At 42.5% G+C, this 24298-nt stretch overlaps 1 protein-coding gene across 1 annotated transcript; it reads right to left on the bottom strand.

Annotated features, from left to right (window-relative positions):
• Nucleotides 1-15816: 15816 nt before the first annotated feature.
• On the bottom strand, nt 15817-20629 carry LOC118621079 (HLA class II histocompatibility antigen, DR alpha chain). Its single transcript, XM_036248352.1, has 5 exons — nt 20478-20629; nt 18037-18282; nt 17317-17598; nt 16885-17049; nt 15817-16225 (listed from the first exon to the last, which is right to left on the bottom strand). The coding sequence occupies exons 1-4, from the start codon at nt 20557-20559 to the stop codon at nt 16895-16897; spliced, it is 765 nt and encodes a 254-aa protein (XP_036104245.1). The 5' UTR covers nt 20560-20629; the 3' UTR covers nt 15817-16225; nt 16885-16894.
• Nucleotides 20630-24298: the final 3669 nt, after the last annotated feature.

Raw genomic sequence — 24298 nt, 5'->3', positions numbered from 1 at the left:
ATCCCCATCAAAATACCGACATATTTCATAGAACTAGAACAAATACTTCAAAAGTTCATATGGAACCAAAAAAGACCCCGAATAGCCACAGCAATCATGAAAAAAAAAAAAAAAAAAAGAACAAAGTAGGTGGGATCACAATACCAGATATCAGGTTATACTACAAAGCGACTGTAACCAAAACAGCCTGGTACTGGCACAAGAACAGGCTTATAGACCAGTGGAACAGAACTGAAAACCCAGAAATGGACCCAAGGCAATACGCTCAATTAACATTTGACAAAGGTGGCAAGAGCATACAGTGGAGTAAAGACAGCCTCTTTAATAAATGGTGTTGGGAAAATTGGACAGCTACATGCAAAAAAATGAAACTAGACCATCAACTTACACCATACACAAAAATAAACTCAAAATGGATAAAAGACTGAAATGTGACTCGTGAATCCATAAAAATCCTAGAAGAAAATGTAGGCAACACAATTTCGGACATCATACGGAGCAGAATTTTCACTGATACATCACCTAAGGCAACAGAAATAAAGGAGAAAATGAAGACATGGGACTACATCAAACTCAAAAGCTTCTGCACAGCAAAAGAAACAATCATCAAAATGGAAAGGCAACCCACTGTATGGGAGAACATCATTGCCAATGATGTATCAGATAAGGGGTTAATTTCCAATATATATAGAGTGCTCATACAACTCCACAAAAGGAAGACAAAGAACTCAATTAAAAAATGGGCAGAGGAGCAGAATAGACACCTCTCCAAACAGGACATACAAATGGCCAAAAGACATATGAAGAAATGCTCATCATCACTAATCATCAGAGAGATGCAAATTAAAACAACAATGAGGTAGCACCTCACACCTGTCAGAATGGCCGCCATCAACAAATCATCAAACAACAAGTGCTGGTGAGGGTGTGGAGAAAAGGGGACTCTAATACACTGCTGGTGGGAATGCAGACTGGTGCAGCTGCTATGAAAAACAATATGGTGCTACCTCAAAAAATTAAAAATTGAACTTCCATTTGACCCAGTGATCCCACTGCTGGGAATATACCCTAAGAAGCCTGAAACACCAATCAGGAAGAATATATGTACCCCCATGTTCATAGCAGCACTATTTACAATAGCTAAGATCTGGAAACAGCCCAAGTGTCCATCTGTAGACAAATGGATAAAAAAACAGTGGTACATATACACAATGGAGTACTATGCAGCGGTAAGAAAGAAAGATCTCTTATCTTTTGAGACGACATGGAGTGACCTGGAAAGTATTATCCTAAGTGAAAGAAGCTAAGCAGAAAAAGACAAATACCACATGATCTCACTTATATACGGAATATAATGAACATAACAGTCTGAGGAATACAGTAGACCCAGAAACATGGAAGTAGGGCACAGACTGACATCCCTCAGAAGAGGGAGTGGGGGGTTGGGGGGGTGGGAAGAGATAAACCACAGAACTTATATGCATGTATGCATGACCAATGGACATGGACAACTAAGCCGGGGATGGGGCGGAGGTGGGGTGGGGGGTGCCAATGGGGTAAAAAGGTAAAATATCTGTAACAAAAAAAATAAATAAAAAATTCATAAAAAAATAAAAAATAAAAAAATAAAACAAAAGATGAATAGATAATAAAAATGGATAATGATCATGGAATATTATGCAGCCATGAAAAGGGAAATCTTGCCATTTGCAATAACATGGATCCATCTAGAGCAGTGGTTCTCAACCTTCATAATGCTGTGATCCTTTAATACAGTTCCTCATGTTGTGGTGACCCCCAACCATAAAATTATATTTGTTGCTACTTCATAACTGTAATTTTGCTACTGTTATGAATCACCATTGGAAATATGTGTTTTCCGATGGTTTTAGGGGACCCCTGTGAAAGGGGCGTTTGACCCCCCAAGGGGTCATGACCCACAAGTTAAGAACCGCTAATCTAGAAGGTATTATATTAAGTGAAATAAGTCAGATAGAGAAAGACAAATACCATATGATTTCACTTATATATGGAATCTAAAAAAACAAATTAAGTAAACAAACAAGAGTGATAAAACTCATAGATGGAATTTTGAGTTTTGAGAACTGATGGTTGCCAGATGGGAGGTATGTGTATGGGTGGTGAATGGAATTGTTGAAAGGAAATTAAGAAGTACATAGTTCCACCTGGCTGGTGTGGCTCAGTGGTTGAGCGTTGACCCATGCACCAAGAGGTCACCATTTCAATTCCCAGTCAGGGCACATGCTCAGGTTGTGGGTCTGATCCCCAGTAGGCGAGTGTGCAAGAGGTGGCCAATCAATGTCCTCTGTCATTGATGTTTCGATCTCTCTCTCCCTCTCTCTCTAAAATCAATAAAGAAAAAAAAGTACAAAGTTCTAGTTGTAAAATAAAAAAGTCATGGGGATGTAATGTACAGCACAGGAAATATAGTCAATATAGTGTAATAAATTTGGTGAGAGATAGTTACTGGACATATTGTGATACTCACATCATAAGGTATATAAATATAGAATCACTATGTTGCACACCTGAAACTAATATAATATTGTACGTCAGCTATACTTTAATAAAAAAAGAAAGAAAAAGCTGTTCTTTGAAAGGGCTAACAGAATTGACAAAGTTTTAGAAAGACTGAAGAGAAAAAGAAAAGTAAGAACATACAAATTACCAATTTCAGAAATAAGTAAGGGAACATCGTCATAGACACTCTGCACGGTAATAAGACGTCAGGGAACACTGAAGACAGCTTCGCACAGAAATCTGACAGCTTAGATAAGAATACCAATTTTTTTGAAAATTAAAAACTACCACAACTAACTCAATATTAAATAGGTAAATTGAATAGTCCTATAACTATTTAAGAAATTTAATTTATAATTGAGAGACCAATGAAAGAGCAATCTTGAGACCCAGAAGTTTTCATAGGAGAAATCTGACAATCATTTTAAGTGGAATTAACAGATCTCCAAAATTCCTTCGGAAAATGGAGAAGGAGGGAACACACTCCATCATCCTTTATGAGGCTAGCATTTCCCGACACCAAACGCAAAGACAGTGCAGCTGGGGGACATTGGAGAACAACATGCCATGATGACTACAGATGCAAATCCCTTAACCAAATATTAGCAAAACCTCAGCAAAATTGAAAAAGAATTGCACACTATTTTAAAGAGGGTTTTATTTCAGTGATGCAAGTCTGGTTTTAATAGTTGAAAATCAACTAATGTAATACATCGCATTTAAAAACTAGAGAAGAAAAACCACATGGTTTTATCAATACAGAAAAGGCGTTTGACAAAATTTAACACTTATTCATGATTTCAACAAAAACCTCGAAAAATAGGAAACATCTCAATTTGACAAATAACTTTTACAAAAATTCTACCCCTAAAATCACACTTAATGGTGAAAGACGATGCTTTTCCCCTTCTGCTCTCTCACCCCTACTTACCTCGTAGAGGGAGTCCTGGCCCGCACAATGAAACAGGAAAGGAAACTGACAGCAGGCTATGCGTGAGGTCTGAGATCGTCAGGGCTGCCATGACATCTTGCAGCCTCCAGGGGTCCCAGAACTGTGAGTTCTCCTGCTTCCACCAGTCATATTCCCTCCCACAGCCACTGCCCCTGTCAGCCCCCAGCTTCTCTGCACCGATCCTCCACCCAAGGCTTCAGCTCCCTGCCAGCCCACGGAGCTATTCAAACACACCAATAACACCGTCCCATGAAAACCGGGGACACCCCATCCTCTTGCTACTACAAAGCTTGCCTCTCACAGCCCTGCTGGTTCAGTCTGTTCCTCAGCACAACCCCGTGGCCCTAATGGAGTAGTGTCCGCCTCCCTCAGGCTGTGAGTACACGTGATAAACTGTTATCAGTCTCATCTGTCCATTTGGGTATTGTGGGTTCAACCCTCTCATACTATTTAGGGTGAAGGACCCTTCCTTTATCAACAATATGAAGAGGAGGTGGTCAGAACCCATGTAAATCAGAAAGGAAGAAATAAACTATCCTTATTCAGTCTATATGGCTGTCTACATTAAAAATCCCACTGGCCCTGGCCAGTTTGGCTCAGCCGTTAGAGAGTCGACCCGCAGACCAGAGAGACCTGGGATCAGTTCCCACTGAGGGCACGTACTTGGCTGTGGTTTGTCCCCAGTCCTGGCTGGGGTTGGGTGGGTGGCAGCCAGTCGTTGTGTCTTTCTCACATCGATGTTTCTCTCTCATCCTCCCTCTCTTCCTCCTGCTATACCTGAAGATGAATGCAAAAATGTCCTCGGGTGAGGATAAAAAACAAAAAAATCCCACAGTACTCCCCACACCAACCCCCTGCCACCCCGGCCAAAAACCTCTGGTAGAATTAATAAGAGAGTTCATCAAGTTTGCAGAACCCAAGGCCAACCAAAAATTATATTTGTATTTCTGTATATGGCAATGAAGACATAAAACAAAAATTAAAATACAGTATCATTTACAATCACTAAAAAGAAAAAGAAACGCAATATAACTTTAACAGAACATGCACAGGACTTGTATGCCAAAATGCTGATGAAAGTAATCAAAGATCTAAGTAAATGGAGATGCTCACCATGTTCATCACCTGAAAAATAGTAAAGATGTCACTTATCTATGAAACTGATATACTACTTTAATGCAATTTTGATCCAAATCCCAGCAACAATTAAAATATATATATATATTGTTATTACTTTTATAGAGAGAGAGGAAGGGAGAAAGAGAAATATCGATGTGAGAGAGAAACATCGATGGGCTGCCTCCTGCACGCCTCCTGCTGGGGATGGAGCCTGCAGCCCAAGCATGTGCCCTGACCAGGAATCAGACCAGTACCTCTCAGTCCATGGGACACTGCTCAAACACTGAGCCACACCGGCTGTGCCCAGCAACAACTTTAATAGTGGTAGACAGTTATTCTAAACTTTTATATGAAAAAGCAAAGTACTCAGAATACATAAAATAAATTGAATAAATAAAAATGAAGTTGAGAGCTCACTCTAACCAAAGGTAAGACCTGTGTATAGTTACACTAATCAAGACTGATGGGTATTGTGGAGGAATGGGCACAGATTGACAGAGCAGTATAGAGAATCCAGAAACAGACCCACACTAAGCTATTTTTGACAAAGGTGCAAAGCAATTGAATGGAGGAGGGGTGGTCTTTTCAAACGATGGGTGTTGGAGAAATATCCGCAGCAAGATAAAGAGGCTGCTCTGCCTATGGGTAGCCATCGGGTAGCCTTCTTCTGTCCCACTTTTTCACTGATAAACTAGAATAATAATAATAATAATAATAATAATAATAATAATAAGGAAAAAAGAAAGATCAAGGTAATGAAAAACAAAGATCTGAATCCAAGACTACTCTATCCAGCAAAGCTATCATTCAAATTAGTAGGTGACATAAAGAGCTTCCCAGACAAATAAAGGCTAAGGGAATATATTAGCACCAAATCAGCACTGCAAGAAAGGTTAAAAGGATTGCTATAATTAGTAAAAGAAATAGGAAGAAAAATATAACCACAATAAATAACAATGGTGATAAATAAGTTCATATCAATAATAACCTTAAATGTACATGGATTGAACACTTTGATCAAAAGCCACAGAGTAGACCTGGCTGGTTTGCTTCAGCAGTTAGAACATCGGTCCATGGACAAACGAGTCACGGGTTTGATTCTGGCCAAGGGCATGTACCTTGGTTGCGATTCATCCCTGGCCCTGTTGGGGTCATGTGGGAGGCAGCCACTCTATGTGTCCCTTTCAAGTTGATATTTCTCTCTCTCTCTCTCATCCTCTCTCTCCCTCCCACTCTTTCTGAACAAATATGGGGAAAAAAAGTCCTCAGGTGAGGATAAAAAAAAAAAGAAAGAAAGAAAGAAAAAAAATACACAGAGTAGTTAATTGGAAAAGAAAGCATGACTCATATATATGTTGTTTACCCACCTCACAACAAAAGACTCACATAGGCTGAAAGTGAAGGGATGGAAAAAAGTCTATCAGCAAACAGAAAGGAATAAAGAGCTTAGGTAGAAATACTTATATCTGATAAAATAGACTTCAAAATGAAGGCCATAACTAAAGACAAAGAAGGACACTACATAATATTGAAAGGATCTATCCAACAGGAAGATATAACCTCGGTAAACATGTATACACCCAACATAGGAGCACCAAAATATATTTTAAAACTTATGGAAGACTTCAAAGGAGAAATGAAAAGCAATACAATCATAGCAGGGGACTTCAACACCCCACTGACAACACTGGATAGATCCACTAGACAAAAAATTAACAAGGAAAAAGAGACTCTAAATGATGCACTAGACCAAATGGATTTAATGGATATCTACAGAGAATTATACCCCAAAACTGCAGAATTCACATTCTTCTCAAGTGAACATGGGACACTCTCAAAGACAGACACAAACTAAATCTCTACGAGTTCAAGAAGATTGAAATCATATCAAGCATCTTCTTAGCTCACAATGGCATGCAACTGGAAATCAATTACAACAAAAACACAGAAAGACATTAGAACACATAGAAGCTAAATAGTATGTTATTAAACAATGAATAGGTTACCAAGGAGATCAAGGAAGAAATTTAAAAATTCTTAGAAACCAATGAAAATGAACGCACAACAACACAAAATCTATGGAATGCAGTGAAAGCAGTCCTGAGAGGGAAGTTCATAGCACTACAGGCCTACCTCAAGAAAGAGGAATAATTCTTATTGATTATCTAACTTCACAACTTAGAGAACTAGAAAGCAAACAAAAAGAAAAACCCAGAGCAAGTAGAAGGAAAGAAATAGTAAAGATAAGAGCAGAAATAAATGACATAAAGACCAAAATAACAATTCAAAAGAGCAATGAAACAAAGAGCTGGTTCTCTGAACAGATAAACAAGATTGATAGACCCTTAGCTAGATTCACCAAGAAACAAAGAAAGGGGACTCAAATAAACAAAATCAGAAATGAAAGAGAAGAAGTAACTGACACTACAGAAATACAAAGGATCATTAACAAATACTTTGAACAATTATATGGCAACAAATTAAACAATCTAAGTGAAATGGACAAATTTATAGAAATACATAGTCTCCCCAAACTAAACCTGGAAGAGATAGAAAACTTGAACAGACCAATAACAGCTAAGGAAATTGAAGATGTGATTAAATATCTCCCAGCAAACAAAAGCCCAGGCCCGGATGGCTTCACAGGGAAGTTTTACCAAACATTTAAAGATCTAACACCCAATCTTCTCAAATTATTCCAAAAAATTCAAGAAGAAGGAAGACTTCCAAACTCGTTTTATGAGGCCAGCATAATCCTAATTCCAAAACCAGATAAAGACACAACAAAGAAAGAAAACTATAGGCCAATATCCCTGATGAACATAGATGCCAAAATCCTTAAAAAAATATTAGCAAATCGGATCCAGCAATGCATTAAAAAATTATTCACCATGACCAAGTGGGATTCATCCCAAGGATGCAAAGATGGTACAATATTCACAAATCAATAATTGTGATACACCACATAAATAAAAGATAAAAACCATATGATCATATCAATAGATGCTGAAAAAGCATTTGATTAAATTCGGCACCCATTTCTGATAAAAATGCTCAGCAATGTGGGAATAGAGGGATTATATCTCGACATAATAAAGGCCATATATGAAAGACCTACAGCCAACATCATACTCAATGGACAAAAACTAAAAGCATTTTCCTTAAGAACAGGAACAAGACAGGGATGCCCACTTTTGCCACTCTTATTTAATATAGTACTGGAAGTCTTAGCCACAGCAATCAGACATGAAGAACAAATAAAAGGGATCCAAAATGGAAAAGGAGGAAGTGAAACTGTCATTATTCACAGATGACATACATAGAAAACCCTGAAGACTCCATCACAAATCTACTAGATTTTATAAACAAATTTGGCAAGGTAGCAAAATACAAAATTAACATTAAGAAATATACGGCATTCTTATACACCAGTAATGAATTCACAGAAAGAGAAACTAAAAAAAAAAAAACAATTCCATTTACCACTGTGGCAAAAAAATTAAAATACCTAGGAATAAACTTAACTAAAGAAGTAAAGGACCTAGTATTTGCAGAAAACTATAGGACATTGAAAAAAAAAAAATAGAAGAGGATATAAAAAAGTGGAAGCACATACTTTGTTCATGGATTGGAATCATTAATATCATTAAAATATCCACACTACTCAAAATAATCTACAGATTCAATGCAATCCCCATTAAAATACCAATGACATATTTCACAGAACTAGAACAAATACTTCAAAAGTTTATATGGAACCAAAAAGACTGCAAATAGCCACAGAAATCTTGAAAAAGAAGAAAAAAGTAGGAGTGATCACAGTACCGGATATCAGGTTATATTACAAAGCCATTATAATCAAAACAGCCTGATACTGGCACAAGAACAGGTAGATATATCAATGGAGTAGAACAGAGAACCCAGAAATAGACCCAAGACATTATGCTTAACTAATATTTGACAAAGGTGGCAAAAGCATACAATGGAGTAAAGACAGTCTCTTTAATAAATGGTGTTGGGAAAATTGGACAGCTACATGCAAAAAAAAAAAAAAAAAGAAAGAAACTAGACCACCAACTCACACCATACATAAGAATAAACTCAAAATGGACAAAAGACTTAAATGTGACTCACGAATCAATAAAAATCCTAAAAGAAAATGTAAGCAGCAAAATTCCAGACATCACACACAGCAGAATTTTCACCGATACAACACCTAAGGCAAAAGAAAAAATTACTACACAGGACTACATCAAACTAAAAAGTTCTGCACAGCAAAAGAAACAGCCATCAAAATGGAAAGGGAACCCACTATATGGGAGAGCATAATTGCCAATGATACATCAGATAAGGTATTAATTTCCAAAATATATAGAGTACTCATACAACTCAACAAAAGGAAGACAAAGAACCCAGTTAAAAATTGAACAGAGGACCTAAATAGACACCTCTCCAAAAAGGATATACTAATGGCCAAGAGACATGAAAAAATGCCCAATTTCACTAATTATCAGAGAGTTTCAAGTTAAAACAACTATGAGGTATCACCTTACACCTGCCAGAATGGTGGCCATCAACAAATCAACAACAAGTGCTGGCAAGGGTGTGGAGAAATGGGGTGGTAGGAATGAATACTGGTACAGCCACGATGGAAAACAATATGGCGTTTCCTCAAAAAATTCAAAATTAAACTGCCATTTGACCCAGTGATCCCATTTCTAGGAATATATTCTAAGAATCCTGAAACACCAATCAGAAAGAGTATATGTACCCCTATGTTCATAGCAGCACTATTTACAATAGCTAAGATCTGGAAACAGCTGAAGTGTCCATCAGTAGATGAGTGGATAAAAAAGCAGTGGTACATATACACAATGGAATACTATGCAGCTGTAAGAAAGAAAGATCTCTTATCCTTTGAGACAACATGGAGGGACCTGGAGAATATTATGCTGAGCAAAATAAGCCAATCAGAGAAAGACAAATACTGCATGATCTCACTTATTTGTGGAATATAATGATCAAAATAAGCTGACAAAAAAAAATAGATCCAGGGACATGGAAAGGAGTACAATTCAGATTGATAAACCTCAGAGGAGGGGGGTGGGATGGGGGAGGGATGAGATAAACCAAAGAACGTATATGCATGTATGTGTAACCAATGGACATAGACAACAATGCTGGGGGTGGGATGGTGAGAGGGGCATGGGGAGGAGGATGTCTAGGGGGGAAAAAACATTTGTAACAAAAATAAATTAATAATAATTTTAAAAATGTATATAAAAATGAAAAAGAAAAGAAAGAAAAGGGAAAATGAAAGGAAGAAAAATGGAAAGAAAAAGAAATGAGCCCAATTCTCACACCTTATTAAAAAATTTACCCAAACTAGGTCAAAAATATTTTTTAATCTTCATCTGAGGGTATGTTTATTGATTTTAGAGAGAGGAAGGGAGAGAGAGAGAAACATTGATGTGAGAGAGAAACATGAATCGGTTGCCTCCTGCAGGCCCACCTGACTGGGGATGGAACCCGCAACTTTTTTGTGTGCAGCACAATGCTCCCACTCTTATTGGTAGAAGTTGGATTCTTGGGTTACTACTGGGATAAGCATTTCTGGAGGCCCCTAGGGGAGGATGAGATATGATAGGAAGTTTTATTTTCATGGAATTATATTCCTGGGTGTCCAATGTCCCATTTCCCTTAGTCCAGGCACAGAAGAAGTGTAGCTGAGGTTTCAGTAGAGGTAGAAGCAAAGCCAGTGTCTGGAGTTTCCTGTCCATGTTAGCGCCGGGTCCAGTACAGTGTCAGGCTGGCTGTAGTCTGTGACTCCATTGTGTGTGGTGTCCTCATGGCTGTGGGCCACATGGGAGAGTCGGGAGAGTGCACTCCAAGTAACAAGAGTCCCAAGGGTCCCGAAAAGCACAAGAGAGTGAACTTTCAGGGGATTAAATATCCCAAATTTCAAGGTATTAAACCCAAATTTCCACACTCTTGCAGTGGCCACACCCATTCTGGCCAACCATCCTGTTCCCAGGTGTGTTTAGGAGCAAGCACCTTCCCTGGTCATCCCAACTGTTCTGGGCATGTGTCTATCTCCCCTTTGTCCAATTCCTTCCCCCAGTGTTTGGCAGGGGACATGTGTATAATGTCTGGCCTTTCCTTTGCTCCTTTCCTCTTATTAATAATTAATTACAATGGTGTCACAACCAACTAAGCCACTCGACCAGGGGTAGGTAAAAAATTTAAATGTAAAATACAAAAATTTTAGAAGAAAACACAGGAAGAAATCTTCAGGACCTGGGGTTAGGTGAAGGCTTTTGAGACATCAAACTATATAGCACAGTCCATAAAAGGACAACATAATAAATGGGGCTTTATCAAAATTAAAAGAATTCTGCAAAAATTCTGTTAAGAGAATGAAAAGATAACCTACAGACAGAAAAAAAATATATTTGCACTCCTCAAATATTACAAAGGGCATGTATCTAGAATCTATAAAGGCTTCTCAGAACTCCACACTAAATAAACCCTAATATCAAAATGCCTTAAGATGTGAAGAGACATCTCACACTCTGAATGATGTTTTAATTTCAGTAGCCTTTATGGAAATGCAAAATAAGAACATGATGATGCACCATTATGAAAACAGCTAAAACATAAAATCCTGACAATGCAAAATGCTGGTGAGAAATGGAATGTTTTATTCACTGAGGGGGGAACATGGAGCAGGGCAGCTCCCCTGGAAAGGAGTTTGGCAGTTTCTTTAAAAACTGAATATACACCTGCCACATAATCCAGTAATCATATTTCTGTACATTAATGCCAGAGAAGTGAAAACTCATGTTCACACAGCAACCTTACACAGATGTCCATAGAAGCTTTATTTGTCATAGCCCAAATGAGAAACAACCAAAGTAGCCTTCAACAGGTGAACAGACAAGCTGTGGTACATCCATGCTGTGGAATACTACTCGGCAATAAAAAGAACCAACTATGGGTACACCCAGCAACTTGGATCATTCTTGAGGACATTATGCTGAGATATGTCAGTCGCAGAAAGTCACACACTGCATGATTCCATTTATTCAGCATTCTAAAATTCACCAAATTCTAGAGATGTCAGATGCTAGGGTGGTGATGTCTAGAGGGAAGTAGTTGTAACTATGAAGGGTAGCATGAGAGAGATCTCTGTGGTAATGGGATGGTTCTATGCTTGATTGCGGTGGTGGTTACACAAATCTACAAAGTGATAAGTCACAGGAATAGAACTGTACACACACAATGTACCAATATCAGTTTCCTGGTTGTGATACTACAGTATATTAAAATATAACCATTTGGGGAAATGGTGAAAGGCTACAGAGGATCTCTCTGTACTGTCTTTGAAATTTCCTGTGACTCTATAATTTGTTCAAATAAAATGTGTTTTAAAATTAGCTTTCTAGCTAAAATTCAAAACACTAAAAATACCAAACATCAGCAAAGATGGACTACAACAGGGACTCATCATTCGTGGTGGGAATGCAAAATGGTACAGTCATTTTGGAAGACACTCTGGTGGCTTCTTAAGAAGCCGAATGGATTTTACCATATGATTCAGCAATCACAGTCTCAGGGATTTACTCAGATGAGTTGCAAACTTTGTCAACACAAAAACCTGCACACAGCAGCCTTATTTATAATTACCAGAACTTGAAGTAACCTAAATGTCATTCAATAGATGAATGGATAAATAAGCTGTGGTGCAGTCACACAACTAAGTATTACGTAGTGATAAAAAGAAATAAGCTATTGAGCTAAGAGAAAACATGGGGAAATCTTAAATAAATTTTACTATGTGAGAGGATTATCTTAGACTGAAAAAGTGACTTACTATTTGATTCCAATGATATTACATTCTGGAAAAGGCAAGACTGTGAAGATGGTAAAAAGATCGGTTGTTTCCAGGGTCCAGGGAGAGGAGGAGAGAGATGAACAGGTGGAGAGGGGTGTTTTCAGGTTGGTGGAATTAGTCTGTTTGATACTGCAATGGTGGCTACATGGCATCACGCATTTGTCAAAAGCCATTGATGTGTATGATATAAAGAGTGAACCCTAATGTAAACTACGGACATCAATGAATGATAATGTATCAACATTGGTCCATCAGTTGTAACAAATGTACCACACTAATGCAAGACGTTAATACCAGGAGATACTGTATGTGGAGCAGGGGAAAAGGGGGTTAGGGGACTCTTGTACTTTCTGCAGATTTTTTTCTGTAAACTAAAGGCTTCTCTGAAAAGTAAAGTCTATTTGCTCTGGCCGGTTTGGCTTTGTGGTTAGAGCGTCAGCCCTCAGACCAATGAGTTGAGGCTTCGATTCCGGTCAAGGGCATGTACCTCGGTTGCGGTTAGTCCCCCGGCCCTGGTTGGGGTCATGCGGGAGGCAACCGGTCAATGTGTCACTCTCACCTTGATGTTTTTCTTTCTCTCCCTTTCTCTCCCTCCTACTCTATCCAAAGATAGAGAAATAAAATAAAATAAAGATAAAGTGAGGCACACTAAAATGTCAAGAGTTTATGTTTCAAACATCGGTTGAAATCCGGCAGCATCCAGAAGTGTTTAGGAGCGCTTCGCCACCAGGAGCTGGGGAAAGGCTTCGATAGACAAGACCAGGAAGCAAAGCATGGGCACGGTTTGATTGGCCATAATGTAAGCAGCTGCCTTACTTGGGAAAGCTTACTTGTTGTTTGTGATCGATTGTTCTTAAATTTCATGTTCTGGGGCACAAGTGCATCTACAGAAATTAACTTGTACTTAGGTTTGGGTTTGCTAATGTCGGCTACCAAGGCATGAGAACCTTCTCTGTTTAATTAATTTAACAATTCCCTCCTTTTGGTTACCTTCTCACATGTGAGAAATAGACTGAACATTTGACATTAGCTCTGGTATCTGGTATTTGGTGTTTGGTATTTGGTATTCTGTCATCGCCAGGGTTAAGTTGCTCTTGGTTTGCTGTGAAATGCACAGGCTATGAGGCCAGGTTTGCAGCTTTGTGCTGCTCATCCTATTGTTCTCGTTTTCCAGCACAGTGAGGCCATCTGATGCACTGCCGTGGCTGCGAGCAAGTTTCTAAGATGCATAGAGAACACAGCGCAGGGGGAGGCTGCAGTGATGACGGTCAGAGACCACCGAGAGACTGAAGTACCATCTTATCCAAGCCCCATGCAACAAACCAGTGGGTATAAAATCAATTAAATAATGTACCTGAAGAGGCATCAATCAACCTGTTTTAGCCAAGTGGCATGTTTGTTACTTTCTTGTATTCGAGTTTCTACCCCAGAGGTGTTAATTCCGGCAGAGCAGGGGTGTTTAACACGGCACAGACAGCTTGTTCAGCAAACATGTAATGTAAAGCGATTCCATTATGTGGCACCTCCTCATCAGCCCAAAATAACCCTGACACCAAAGAGGTATACTTTGGGGCGGCACATTCTGCCACCCTTCAAGGTCAACCTGCTTTGGTTAGTGCCTATTTTGTTTTGTCTCTCTTATTTTATTTTATTTTTTTATCCTCACCAGAGGACATCCCTCCATTTTTTGTTCAGACGGAATGGGAGGGAGAGAGAGGAAGAGAGAGAAACATCGACGTGAAAGGGACACATCGAGTGGCTGCCACCCGCACGACCAACCAGGGCCGGGGACAAACTGCAACCGAGGTAGGCGCCCTTAGCGGGAACCAAACCTGGGGCTCTCTGGACCACAGGCTGACACTCCAACCGCTGAGCCAAACCGGCCAGGGCTCTCTTAAATTTTTATCAACAGCTATAGACATTTTTAGGAAAAATAATGGAATTTATAATTTTGCAACACTATACCGCTAAGCATGGTAACTAATTACTTTGCTTGCATTTTTTCTTTAATTATTGTAATGACTCGACGTGATTAAAAAATAGCATCAGTATTTTAATGAAAGAAATCAGCCTAAATTGAGTTAGTAAGATACCAACAGGGAAGGGGGATTCAAATATATGATACCAGAAGGTGATTTGACTTTGGGTGGTGGGCACACAATGCAATATACAGATCATGTATCATAGAAATGTACACTTGAAACCCATATGATCTTATTAACTAACCAATGTCACCCCAATACATTTACTTTATTTTTATTTTATTTTTTAAATCCTCACCTGAGGATATTTTTTCATTTCTTTTCAGACAGAGTGGGAGGGGACAGAGAGAGAGAGAGAGAGGAGTGAGAGAGAAACATGGATGTGAGCGAGACACACTGACTGGTTGCCTCCCTCACGACCTCAATCAGGGCCAGGGACTGAACCGCAACCGAGATCTGTGCCCTTGACTGGACTCGAACCTGTGACTCTTTGGTCCACATGTTGAAGCTCTAACCACTGAGAAAACCAGCCAGGGCATCACCCCAATACACTTAATAAAAAAGGTACTAATGAATACTTAGCTAGTGAATGCCCAAGTCTAATTCATTTAAAAACACTTATATACCAGTCTACCACATTGTCTTAGATAATTTATCTTTATGGTTTGGCATAGGTTCTGGTAACCATTTTAGAAATAAGTATCAAGTAACAGTTTCACAAATAAACGAGCAATAGCTCACTGTGTTTCAAACATTCTTTCTACCACACCCTTTACCCAGTTTTTCCACTAAGGGTCACATCTCTGAATACAAGATTGTTCCAAGAATAAGTCAGACCATTCTCGTGGTAATAAAATTGGCATCCAAGTCTATGTTAATAGAATGGGTAAAGGCAATTCTCAGCGTCTAATCGCATTCCTCACTGAGTCTGGAACAGGTGATGTTGATGTGGAAATTCTATAATAAATATGGATCCTCCTCTATTCTGCTCTCCACTCCACCACCCTCTTCTCCCCTGTGCCACTATTTTCAGAGGCCAAACCCTAGGTGTTGAGATTCCTTCTGATGAAGATCCAGATATTTCATTGACTTGGAGGCTTAGGAAACAAAACCAAATTCTGAATTCGTTGCTCAGTAGAGATCTCCCAACAAAAGTCTTATTCTAGACTTTTCTAGACGAGGACTGGACCACAGCAACGGGATGCTCACAGATCCTCTGCCTGAGACCATGCCCGGATGAACCTGCATATTTGTGATTAGTTAGAGGATGAAAGGATCACATACATCCAGCTCCTGTGAAGAACTGGCTCGGACACCAAAACTCCACATAGACTCATCCAATAGTTTATTGCATTTGGAAAAATCACAATCACAGTTTGAAGAAACCCCAAGTGATAGGTGGACAGGAGATGCTTCCACAGAACTTTTAAAAGCTTCCACAGTGAAGAAAGGATCTCACGGTGCCTACTGTAGGGGCATCGCATGCTGATAGTGAAAAATGATAGTGGGAAATGAGCGAAAACAGATATGGGAAGGGGCAACGAACAGGGAAGCCCAACAAAATGCTCGAGCATGGGCGATCAAGGAGGTGCCATCGCTCTTAGACCGGCCAAGGAGCTGAAAAGTGCTGAAGAATGGTTGTCTTCACTCAGGGAAACCATTGGAGAGTCACCAGGCTTGTAAAGATACTAAAGCAGAAATCTCTTCATCGATCTTCTCCCTAAGAAATTCCACTACCTGTAGAAAGACACACATAATTTCTAAAGAGTTTAAGATGAATATTTGGGCAGTTACCTTCATATTCTTCCCCCTTCTCCCTCAATCCGTTGACTTTGGAAAAGTCTCTTAATATTCACCTGACCTCTAGTAAATGCAACTTTGCAACATGAACTGCTGTATTCTGCTCTCCACGTGAGTCCGGATGAGCAGGCCCTGCTTTACCTTCTCTTAGAACCCCTGACCACTTTTCAGATTGGAGGGAAAAACAGGCTTTGGTATTCATACAATGAATTACACTGACCCAGAAGAGCCATGCTCTGGAAATGCTTTTGACCTAATGGCTGGCCTCATAAAACATAAGCCAGGAAGGGCCCAAATCTTGAAGCTAATTTTCCTAGATCACTGGACCCAGTATTCTAATGTTAAACACTGGTCTTAGGTACTGGAGATAATTTTCAAGACTGGAGGTCTAGGTGCACATGTATGGACAGAAAAGATGGACCTTGAAGCTTTGGGACATCGGACAATGCCCCTGTCTGAGTCGGTCCTAGCCAAGGTAAGTCGAGCCATGCTTGTCCCTTCTTCCCCCTAAGGCATCCCATGCCCTTTCCTCCACTCGGAGTCCTTTCCTCCACGATGACTCCATACCTGTCTTCCTCCGACCGCACCAGACCCACCTGCAGTGCCTCACAGCGGCCCCCGGCGCTCAGCAGCACGGTCTTTGCGCATGCCCTTGACGATGAGGATGGTGCCAACAGTGATGCCCACCAGACCCACAAGCAGGCCCAGGCCACACACCACATTCTCCTTGGTCTCTAGGAGCGGGGCTTGTGCTTCAAACTCTGGGGAAATATAAAACGGGGCATAGAAGTAATGAATGTGATACCAAGTCAAATAACAGTTATTAATCAACTAAGCAAGAGGAAGACAGGACGATGTATTAAGGGAATTACAAGTTAGAAAGTGAGGAAAGCTGGGTGACGGGGGGACAAGAACGGGAATTGTAGCAGTTGCCATGAAACAGTTCGGGGACTCTGAGTCCACAGGACCAGACACGTGCGTCACAGGAGGAAACCATGAAGTAAAGGAGATTGAAGGATGGTCCACACCCCAGTGCTTGGTCAGGGGCTCCTCCAAACCCCAGTGCTCCGCCTTGCAGTCATAGAAGTCCTCGTTTGAGGGCAGGAAGGGGAGGTAGTAGAACTTGCGGAAAAGGTGGTCCTCCCTGGGCAGGAAGACTGTCTCTGACACTCCGGTTGTGACAGGTTTTCCATTGCGAAGCCACGTGACATTGATCACTGGTGGGGAGAACTTGTCGACGAAACAGATGAGGACGTTGGGCTCCCCCAGTTCCACAGCGCTGCTGGGGAGCACAGTCATCTCCGGAGGTACTGGGGGACACGTGACAGAAATTAGCCTTCCGTGCCTAGGCTTGGCCCCTCCCTCTCTCCCACTAAAGCTGAGAAAGAAGTTGATATTGTGCCCTGAGAATCTATACCAGTCTCAGATACCTATCTCTGACACGCTCGCCCAGAAACTGTAACTGATACTGAGGTATGAGAAATCCAAGGACCTCATTCCTGGCTCCCCCAGCAGAGATTCGGGGCAGTAACTTTGTGAATGACAGTGGGGCAGAGACAAGATGTGAGAACATTAGGAAATGAAGAAGCCTGTGGAGTTTGGGGGCCTCTAGCATGTGAAGTTAGGGCTTGCTTATGGCACGGTTAGGCCCTTGAAGGGAAAGTTATTCACAATAATATAACAAAAAGAGCTGAAGCATGTTTTAAAGCTACGATTCCCACATGCAGGAGTGCAGCAGGGAGAGGTACCGTTGGTGTTCGGGGTGTAGTTGGAGCGCTTTGTCATTATTTCGAGGTTGGCTTTGTCCACAGCTATATTGGCCAGTGCACCCTGAGCCTCAAAGCTGGCAAAATCACCAAAATCTTTGAGCCGCCAGACCGTCTCCTTCTTTGTCATATCCACATGGAAAATCTCGTCACCATCAAAGTCAAACATAAACTCGCCTAGTTGGTCAGGGTTCAGAAAGAACTCGGCCTGGATGATCACATGGTCCTCTGAAAAGGTAGAAAAGGGAGTTAGGGTTGGAACAAGCAGAGACAGATGAAGAGCCCAGGATGTGAGACACAGATTGTGGGCAGGGCTTGGGAAAGGGGTGCGCCAGGAGGGGTGCAGGTGAGAGGGAGAGTAGGGATGAGTGGGAAGATGAGGCCCAGGTGAGGCATATTCATGCTGAACAGAGACTGGAGGGAAGAAATTAAGGGGCACAGCAGAGAGGTGGGTTGAAGGAAATGGGGGCCCCGAGTCTTGTGAAGCGTGGTCTGTCCCCAGGTCACCAGCTGAGGAATGAGTTCCACTTGAGAAATCCAGCAGCAGCCCCTAAATGGTTGAGTTCTGAACTCTGACATCAAATTGAATTTTGATTCTTACTCAGCTACTTACTTACCTAGCGATCTTGAGCAGACTATGTCACCTACTTTCATGTAGTTTTCCTGCTATTTTCCTCTGTGGTTTTGCTTCTTCCATAGGCTGGTTTTTAATTTAAATTATACAAGGTAAGTAATTTCTTAGTATATTGTTGGGTCTATAACAAGCACTTTAGGGTCAGAAACTAGTTTGTATTTAGGGACTAGACCCATGAAAAATAACACTGGGGTCTGAGGTACCCAGGAAATTAAGATTGAGATTTTGTAGAGAAGCCCACTTTCCTGGATCTACACCCACACTGGGGATAACTCTGAGGGAAGAATTATATTCGTATTGACCTTGATAATGAGTCCTTATATCTTAAAGCTCTTTATATTGAGACTGTCATTACAGGGTCTATTCTATCATGGTTAATACTGAGAATAATCTATATTAAGGGAATAATCAATTTGAAGTAAGAGAGTACAGCTGGAGAGCATGCAGCCTCCACGGTGTATGCAGAGGAGAGGGGGATTGTAAAGTCGGACTGTAGCCCTGGCCAGTTTGGCTCAGTGATTAGAGCATTGGCCTGCGGACCAATGAGTCGCGTGTTCGATTTCAGTCAAGGACACATACCTCGGTTGCAGTTTGTCCCCAGCCCTGGTAGGGGTTGTGCGGGAGGCAACCAGTTGATGTGTTTCTCTCATGTCAATGGTTTCTCTCATATCAATTGTTTCTTTCTTTTCTCTCTCTCTCTCTCCCCCCTCCCTCCCTCCCACTCTAAATTGAAGTCTGACTGTAGGTAAAGCCAGGGATTTATTTAGCATTTGCAGCTATGTGTTCTCATGCACGGGCGCGCGCACGCACACACACACATGAGTGCACACACACACAGGCATTCTAACTGCCCCTTTCCAACACAAGGGAAGAGCTTCTCTCTCTTCCCAGGTAAGCATCCCACGTACAGCTCTTCCTGGGCTACAGAAACCTACATTTGCCATCATGGACCTTGGAGCTGGGCTGTTACTTCACTTGTTTCCCGTCTACCTGACACGCTCCGCGGTGGTCGCCTGGAGTGAAAGCTATTTCTTCACAACACATCTTCAGTGCGGCACACGCTCACTCAGGAGATGGCGGAGACATCAGACTCTTCACTTTCTTACTCATATTTCCACTCTCTGGGAAAATTGCTAAGTAACCGTGACCAAAGATCATTGTAGGGCCCAATGTAGAGGGCCTGTCACTGTCCCAGGAGGCAATAAATTAAATGCAGTTCATGTCAGCACACCTGCCCTTCCCCCTCCCTTGGGTAGAGTGTTACTTTTTGGTGACTTTCCTTTCTAATGATCTTCAGTAAAATGTCATTGCTCAAAATATTCTGACAGAATTCACATGCCAAAGAACAACTACCATGAGTTCAGCAAGAACTCATATTTTTCTCATTTCATCCTCACAGAATTTTGTGAGGTTTTTAAGTTTACTAATCTTCTAGAAAGATCATTGGAAGCCCAGGGAGGCAGCTTGCTAATGCCTGTCAGAAAAGACTTCTCCCCCAAGTCTGGTGTATCTCAACTCGATGGCCCTGACCAATAAACAGCTCAGTTTTGTTCTCCTAAACTAAATTTGACTTAATTCAAATTGTGGTGAGGAAAGACCTCTTCCAACTATAATTTATTATACTTTTAAATATAGACCCACAGAGTACCTATCACACTTTTCTTTCACTCCAAATATATATATATATATATATATATATATATATATATATATATATATATAAAGAACACGTCCACAGTCCACTGTGGCCTCAGGGCTGCTGGCCCTGGTGGTGTCCCTCAGCACCTACCTTTGATAGCCCGTGCTTCCTGAAGGCTCACCAGGGCAACTGTGATGAAGAGTCCTAACACTGCGACTCCAGTGAAGGCCATTTTCCTCTCGGGTGCTTTGATGGGACTCACTAGAGCTCAAGAGTGGAGCAGGACAGACAGACGTGAAAGAAAAGAGAATGTAGTGTGTGGTGGTGTCAGGTTGGTTAAAATTCTAATCAGTTGAGCTGCAGCCAATCAGAAAACTGTTTTGAAGTGACACATCTGTTGCTAAGGAAAGGACTCTTGTAAAGGGTCTAGGAAAGGAGACACTTAGATAAAACGTCAAGTTCTTAAACAAACAAACAAAAACAACAAAAATTAGTTTTGAAAATGTTAGGCAATCACTCATCCTCTTCTGTCTCAGTCCAAGTTCTAGGGAGGGATATACCTGAAGCACATCAGTGAGAGTATAATTGATGGGACAACCTGAGGTGAGAGCTGATGGATCAGCCTCTGTGCAGTGACAGCTGGGGAGTGTATTCCAAGAGACAACAAAGCATGTAAAAAGCAGGGAAACTATCAGGCCCTGGAGAAGACCCGAGTCTTGGCAATCCTGGGGGCAGCCTCACTGACGGAGCTCCACGTTGCTTCAGGCTCCTCCTCCCGTGCCCCGGACCCCAGGTGGCCAGCTGTCCGGGGAGTTCAGGGTCCCCGGCAATGTACTGTACTTAGGGAACACTGGAGGAGAGACTGAGTTTTAACACTCCCCCAAATGAAGAGGGATGGAAAGCTACCCCTTGGAAATGGGTAGTGGTTACTGGAAACAGTGAATTGTTAAGGGCTACTTTTTTACTAATGCCTACTATCTTTTTTTTGTTTCTTTTTTATTCTCACCCGAGGACATTTTTTTTTTTTTTTCATTTATCTTCAGATAGAGTGTGGAGGAAGGGGGGGAAGGGAGAGAGAGAAATATTGCTGTGAGAGAGACACATTGACTGGTTGCCACCCACACAACCCCAGCTGGGGCTGGGGACAAAATGCAACCGAGGTACGTGCCCTTAGCGGGAACCGAACCCGGGTCTCTCTGGTCCTCTGGCCAGTGCTTCAACCACCAAGCCAAACTGGCCAGGGCTAATGCCGGCCATCTTAAACATGACAGAGGTGGAGTAGACTGTTGGGGAAACCCCACATTTGAGGTCTTGGGCTGATGAAGAAGCTGAAGTAAAGGGGGCAGATCTAACCTCACTGGGAATGCTGGGAGTGGCTGCCAGAGGGCATCACCATTACTTCCTCGTGTCATAAGATTATGGAAGTTCTGATCCAAATAATTAATCTTTATGTTTACTATTGAGACTACTGAAAGTTAAGATACCCTAACCTTCGTTTTTAAAAACATAGTGCAATGCAAAGGAAAATTAAACCACACATAGAAAGGGCTGGAATCCAAGTACTTTCAATGAAGGCAGCCATCAGATGGTGACTTCACTGTTCGCTATCAGTTATAACATATACTCAGGGGGATTTTTCCTCCTGTCTTACCCTGCCCTGCAGCTGCCACACAAATCATGAGGGCAAACGCCCTCCACGTTACCAATGGTCTGATCATGTCCAAGGGACTGAGCATTCTCTGGTACTGCTCGGCCCCTCGGAAGGGACCCACACACAGTTCCGCCCTGTGACTGTGAAGGAACACACTGCTGCCGGCAGGGAACGGGCCGGGGGAGCGCTCCACAGTATCCGTCTGCGCTGAGTCTCGTCCTGTGATCAGGTTTTGTCATCTCCTTTGTCGGAGGAAAAAGCAAGTGTGATTTTTCTGTGTCTGCCCTTTGCCACCCTGATGCCTCATTCTCTCAAGGAACTCAATAAATACATGGTAACTTTACAGGAAAAGATTTTACATGTCACAACAGCACCTTCAACCCAACGCACTACTCGGCAACTCATGATATTGTTTAGTCCAAAAACACTGATTGGTCCTCTTCATGAGATTACTAAATTTGGGAGATTTGGAAAAAGACTTTCAGTTCCCTTTCTCTGTGATAGTAGAGAAGTTCCCGTCCGGACACTGCTCACGATTCCCTGTTCTCCCCTGCGTGTTTGAGGGAGTTTCTGAGGGCTCCTCAATGAGGTCTCCTCGGTGACATGGATGGTGAGCCACGGTGCTCAGCGTTCAGTCAGGAAATCGAAACCCCGTGGACACGCTCACAGGATCGCCTACTACAATTCTTCCCGATTACAGGAAATTCCCCCTTAACATTGTCAGGGATCCTGGAGGAGCACAGACCCTACCGTTGAGAGGTCAGAGGTCAGAGGTCTGTGGGAAGTCACTGCTGACACCATAAGTCCTCTAGAGCCGCAGGGGAAGGAATGGGACACAGGTGGTTGCCCAGACTGGTTGCACAGGTGGTTGCACAAAGCTGGGAAGCTGTTGTGTCCAGCACGAGATGGCTTCAGCTTGCTGGCCACCTCCCAGCTCTCGCAGCATCGTTCCGCTGGCCGCGTGTCAGCACGTTTAGAAACCTGGGGCAGGGAGGGCCTGAGAAATGCCGTGTTCTTGTCCGTCTCCCGTGGCGCAGGTGGTGGGGCTGAGAAATGCCGTGTTCTTGTCTGTCTCCCGTGGCGCAGGTGGGGGGGGGCTGAGAAATGCCGTGTTCTTGTCTGTCTCCCGTGGCACAGGTGGGGGGGAGGGCTGAGAAATGCCGTGTTCTTGTCCGTCTCCCGTGGCACAGGTGGGGGGGGGCTGAGAAATGCCGTGTTCTTGTCCGTCTCCCGTGGCGCAGGTGGGGGGGGCCTGAGAAATACCGTGTTCTTGTCCGTCTCCCGTGGCGCAGGTGGGGGGGCCTGAGAAATGCCGTGTTCTTGTCCGTCTCCCGTGGCACAGGTGGGGGGGCTGAGAAATGACGTGTTCTTGTCCCTCTCCCGTGGCGCAGGTGGGGGGGCCTGAGAAATGCCGTGTTCTTGTCGGTCTCCCGTGGCGCAGGTGGGGGGGCCTGAGAAATGCCGTGTTCTTGTCCGTCTCCCGTGGCGCAGGTGGGGGGGCCTGAGAAATGCCGTGTTCTTGTCCGTCTCCCGTGGCGCAGGTGGGGGGGCCTGAGAAATGCCGTGTTCTTGTCTTTCTCCTGTGGCGCAGGTGGGGGGTGCTGAGAAATGCCGTGTTCTTGTCCGTCTCCCGTGGCGCAGGTGGGGGGGGCTGAGAAATGCCGTGTTCTTGTCCGTCTCCCGTGGCGCAGGTGGGGGGGCCTGAGAAATGCCGTGTTCTTGTCCGTCTCCCGTGGCGCAGGTGGGGGGGCTGAGAAATGCCGTGTTCTTGTCGGTCTCCCGTGGCGCAGGTGGGGGGCCTGAGAAATGCCGTGTTCTTGTCGGTCTCCCGTGGTACAGATGAGACCATAGGAGTGAATGAAAATTAAATAAAATGACCAAATGCAAATGCCTACCTACATAGCTCTATCTACCTTGGGTGGATACCCACCGTAGCGCACTCTGGCTCCCCCACAGCACCAAGCCTAGAACCCGAGAAAATAGTATCTGGGTTAAAGTTAGGCCTTGGAAATGAGAACATTCACACTGACCCCAAGTCTGGGATCTCATTGCTTCAAGTGTGTTGGTGGTTCTGAGAGCCTCCAGCCCCTTCTTTAGTCCCCCTTCCTTGCCTTTTGTCCCTCTGCCCCTAAGAATCTTGATATTTTCTTGCTGAATCCCCTGAGGAGCTGAGGGGATTTTGATCTGGGCATTTCCTTCCCAAATCCCCATGTAAGAAACTTTCCTTGTTCTGTATCATTTCTTCTCCTGATCCTGAGAGGCAGAACCAGTCTGTTGAAATAAGTTCCCAGCAGATTGAAAACTGTCATCTGTTGATATA

This window comes from Molossus molossus, unplaced genomic scaffold (assembly GCF_014108415.1).
Source record: "Molossus molossus isolate mMolMol1 unplaced genomic scaffold, mMolMol1.p scaffold_m16_p_8, whole genome shotgun sequence".
NCBI classification, from domain to species: domain Eukaryota; kingdom Metazoa; phylum Chordata; class Mammalia; order Chiroptera; family Molossidae; genus Molossus; species Molossus molossus.
This window is presented reverse-complemented; position numbering and strand designations above follow the sequence as displayed.